The 4220-nt window shown below is 43.3% G+C and overlaps 1 protein-coding gene across 4 annotated transcripts in view; it reads left to right on the forward strand.

Moving 5' to 3' along the window:
• GPM6B (glycoprotein M6B) overlaps positions 1–4220 on the forward strand; it is a 44165-nt gene that overhangs the window by 35615 nt on the left and 4330 nt on the right. For all 4 annotated transcript variants that reach the window (XM_006171999.3, XM_006172001.2, XM_006171998.3 and 1 more), the window contains 2 exons: positions 1451–1524; positions 2670–2735. In XM_006171999.3, the coding sequence (XP_006172061.1) occupies positions 1451–1524; positions 2670–2735 (140 nt within the window). The remainder of the gene's footprint in view (positions 1–1450; positions 1525–2669; positions 2736–4220) is intronic.

Here is a 4220-nt window from a genome sequence, read left to right on the forward strand (position 1 = left end):
CTCTCCTCTCAGGATCTTGGGCATGCACGCACACGCACCTGGCCTGAGTTTTAAGCCACCCGGTCCGGGATGCGAACTGTAGTCAACTACGTGGGAGTCCAGCGACATAGCCATTATGCTAACTGCTGGTCCCTGTGCCTAAAATTGTAAGAGGAGACTAGAGGAGAAGGGACTGTGGCATGACCATCCCCCTGGGGGCTAGTTCTCACTTTCCTTCTGTGTGTCTCTCTCTCCGGCGCGTGCACATACTCTATGGCAAAAACAGCATATGGTTTTTTCTAAGTATCCAGAAGCCCCCTTATAAAGCTTCTTTTCAGTTTTGTTAAATTTTCCCATCCAAAGTAATATTATACACAGTATATAATTCAATTAATTTGCATGTGCAACTATTCAAATCAGGTCTTTTTATTTAATGACCAATTTCTTAAACTTTATGTGTAAAGAAAACACAAAATTCCAACATATTTTTTAAAGTCGTCAGAGTGTACTCTATTGAAAGCAGTCCTCAGCTGTTGGAAACCAGTTCAAATATATTTCTTCATGAATGGGATTCTCATAATAGAGGATGAAGGTTGGTTCACTGTGACAAGTCACAGAACAGGCTGTTGGCCCCTCCTGTCAATTAATTTGGGATTCGACTTCCCTGCTGAGAGAGGAGGCAGCATCCTAAAAACAGTCTATAATTACTGCTTCCAGCTAGGATAGTAGGAAATCTGTTCTTGGCAGAAACAACTAAGGGGAAAAAGAGCTTTTCATTAGAATCACAGAGGAAACAACTGTTCTTCAGAGCTTTTCTTGCAGAGCGATGACTATTTCATTTTTGCTTGTTTTTCTCACATCACTCATCCTCAGCATCTCATCTTACAACACAATATGAAGCTTGCCTAAAGCTGCCCATTGCACTAACCTCATCTCACAAAGACCAAGGTTCGACAACACTGTCCTTCCTGGTGCATCGAAAGAGAGTCTGAAGTTGGCTTTTAAAGTGTTAATGCGTATAATTTCCCTGTTTCTTAAAAATATTTTCACAAAAGTGTAATTAGTAGTAATCATCTTTCAAATCCTCTGAATTTGCCCAACTTGTTATCCATGACATTGCTGGTTTCACTGACCATTTGAGAACTTGACCTTTCCCATCCTTCTGAAACACAAGTCTTTATTATTGGGCAGTGGCAAGGATGGAGGGAATAGATTTTTTTTTTTTAAATGCTCCTTCCTTCTCCCTTGAGAATATTCAAGCTCATACCTGTGTGAACTCTTGCCCTACTGTCCAAATCAGACTTAACCATTTCTTCCAAAAAGCCAGCTCTGCAGACAGAAGGTATGTCAATTGTTGAAGAACATGGTTTAAAATGACATTGTAAATGCCACTCAAAGTGGTGGGGTCTGTTAAGAACCTGAAGCACTGCACTGTAGGTACACTAACATTCTATTGGGATTCACTTTGCAGGTATCATTCCTTGGAATGCTTTCCCAGGAAAAATATGTGGCTCTGCCCTAGAGAACATCTGCAACACAAACGAGGTAAACTGGTCAAAGTTCAGAGGGCTTCTGTGCTATGGCCTTACAAATTAGGCCGAGAAAAGGGTACTCCTAGTCAGAAAGGAGAGCACCAAAATGCTATTAAGGAAAGATTTTTCTTGTGGCCTTTAGGATTGAACTGTAAGCAAACATCACTATTCAGCCATTTTTCACTGCAAAAATGGCCATTTCAGGTGGCCTAGCCCATTTGGTGAGGATTTATAGGAACTGGAGAGTTTTTCTTCCTGGCAATAATTTAAGAGTGATCCCAAATCTCCAAACCTGAGAATGTATCGAGATTCTTCTCTTTTCCTGTCAAAAAGGTTTTCAAAGTACATTTGTCGGGGCTGGCAGATAGCGTGGTGGTTATGGGCGCTGGACTCCCACATGCTTGACCACGGTTCAAGTCCTGGACCTGGCAGCTGTCTTTCTCTCTCTCTGTCCCTTGCTGGTTAAATAAAAATAAAGTTTAAAGAATTGCTTTTAAAAAAAAGTACATTTGTCACACAACAAATATAAGTTAATTTTCATAGAAATGATTCCCCTGAATGTGTACATACACCAAGTTTTTAATAAATAGGCCACAGCTAATCATTTATGACTTGCTGTTATTTCTCCATTTCTCATTCATTCCTAACTGGCAGTATATCATAATACTTTGGTTTAAACTGCCTTGGCCCTAAAATACTCTTCAGTCATTGGCTTATAACTACTTGTAAAGCAAAGTTCTTAAGTGCACTAGTGGGAACATACATATTTAAGAAAATCCTAATGTATTTTTGGAAAGCAATGAGGTATAGAAATAACAGGCCCTACTCAATCTGGTGTGTCAGTCTGTATGTCCATAATATGGACTGGCTCAGAGCAGGGGCTCCCAAGCATGGCTGGCCATCGTAGCCATCAGGGGAGCAGTACCTGGCCAGCCCCAGGTATTTGGATTTAATTGGTTCGGCATGCAGCCTGGGCATCAGAAAGTTTTAAATCTCCTCCTATGATTCTACTGTGGGCCAGAGCTAGAAAGGAATGTAGGCCTGCGCCTAGCCTTGCAGAGAACTGCAAAGAAGAAAGACGAAGCAGCCCCCCCCAGAATGGACGTAGGCCATGTTGTGCCACATAAAAGCTCACGTCGGTGCCTTCTTCTTTCCTAGTTCTATATGTCCTATCACCTGTTCATCGTGGCCTGCGCAGGAGCTGGTGCCACTGTCATTGCCCTGGTGAGTAACAGCCCCAGAACCACCCTAGGCTAGCTCCCTTCTCCCAGCCTCTAAATGACAGATTTTCCTTCCAGCTTTTACCAGCTCACTGAAGCAAATGATCCTGGCACTCAAGTGTGGCTGTCACCTGTGTAAACTTACCACATGTCTAGTTCGCAGGAAGTCCTAGTTGGCTGCCTTGGCACCGATTCTAGGTGATATAATTTGGAGTGTGTGGAAAGAAGAGAGGGTACCAACACCTGTTGACTAGGCTCAGCACATTGCTTTGTGGCATTTAGTGCTTAGTTTCATGACATCTACCACGGCCAGATGCTCACATGAGGCATTATCCATTTCTTTGCCAAGAAATCGTCACTTCCAAATGGAAAGATGCATATATACACACGTGTATATACACAGTTGATCATAGTACACATGGTAATTATGTTCTATAAAGTCACTCTGGAAGCTGAATTAGCAAGTGACTGAGTCAGTGCCCCAAGGAAAATATAGGCTAGGATTCCTGTGAATCTCTGGGCACATCATTTTCATCAACCTATCACTACATAACCTTGTCTTACGTAGAGATCTTATTGACTATATATTGTTGACTGGTCAATGTTGAATTCACAGATAACTCATTTCTGAACAAAGCTTATCTAACACATTTTTTTTCACAAGGCACACTGCAGTCTTGGGCTTTAGGGAGACCAGACAACATTGCAGCACTGTGCCTGAGAGCCATTTTAAACATCAAAATCACCAACAAAAAGGGCAAAAAATGCAAAAGCCATGTCACTAAATATGCCATGAGGAGGAGACTGTTCAGCCTGAGCACTGAAACACTGCCGTGTTCGTGTTCAAGCTCGGCTGGGAACGTTACACGGGGAGCAACTCGCTCCTTCACTGCTCTGCACTTTGTGACTGCTAAACATTGGGAAAGTGCCTCCAGTATGGATCTGAGGGTTACAAATAAACGTTGACAAGTAAGCCAATTTATACATATGAATTCCGAGTAATGAGGATCAACTGTGTAAATATACATGTGTGTAACTGGGGGAGGGGGTTTGGTTGGTGATTTGAAGAAAACCAACCCAGATTAGTAGAACAAGGGGGAAATCTCGGCTGCTCAGAAATGAGTCATCCTGGTTTTCTATCCATTAAGCCATTCCCTCCCATAAGAGTCTGTGAGAAAGCCACCTGTGGAATCGCAGTGGTGACCTGCCTGCCTGCCTCTTGGCTGCAGCAGTCCTTGCAGCTGAGCGGCAGGCCAGAAGAGGAACGACAGCCGTCGAGCAGGCAGTTTAGGAGCAAGGAGCCAGTAGGGCATGAGCCCCACCCTCATGCTGCCGAGCCAGCTCTCCATCTCGCTATCCCTCAAACACATCCCGTCTTTTTAGTAAGCTGAGGGCAGAGCCAAGGACTTCAGTTGTGTGTGTGTGAGATGAGAAAAAGTCTGTGCGTGCTAGATATGAAATTCGTCCACTGTGCCTGGAAGTGGGGGAA

The sequence above is a fragment of the Tupaia chinensis genome, unplaced genomic scaffold, assembly GCF_000334495.1.
Source record: "Tupaia chinensis unplaced genomic scaffold, TupChi_1.0 Scaffold150243_1, whole genome shotgun sequence".
NCBI classification, from domain to species: Eukaryota; Metazoa; Chordata; class Mammalia; order Scandentia; family Tupaiidae; genus Tupaia; species Tupaia belangeri.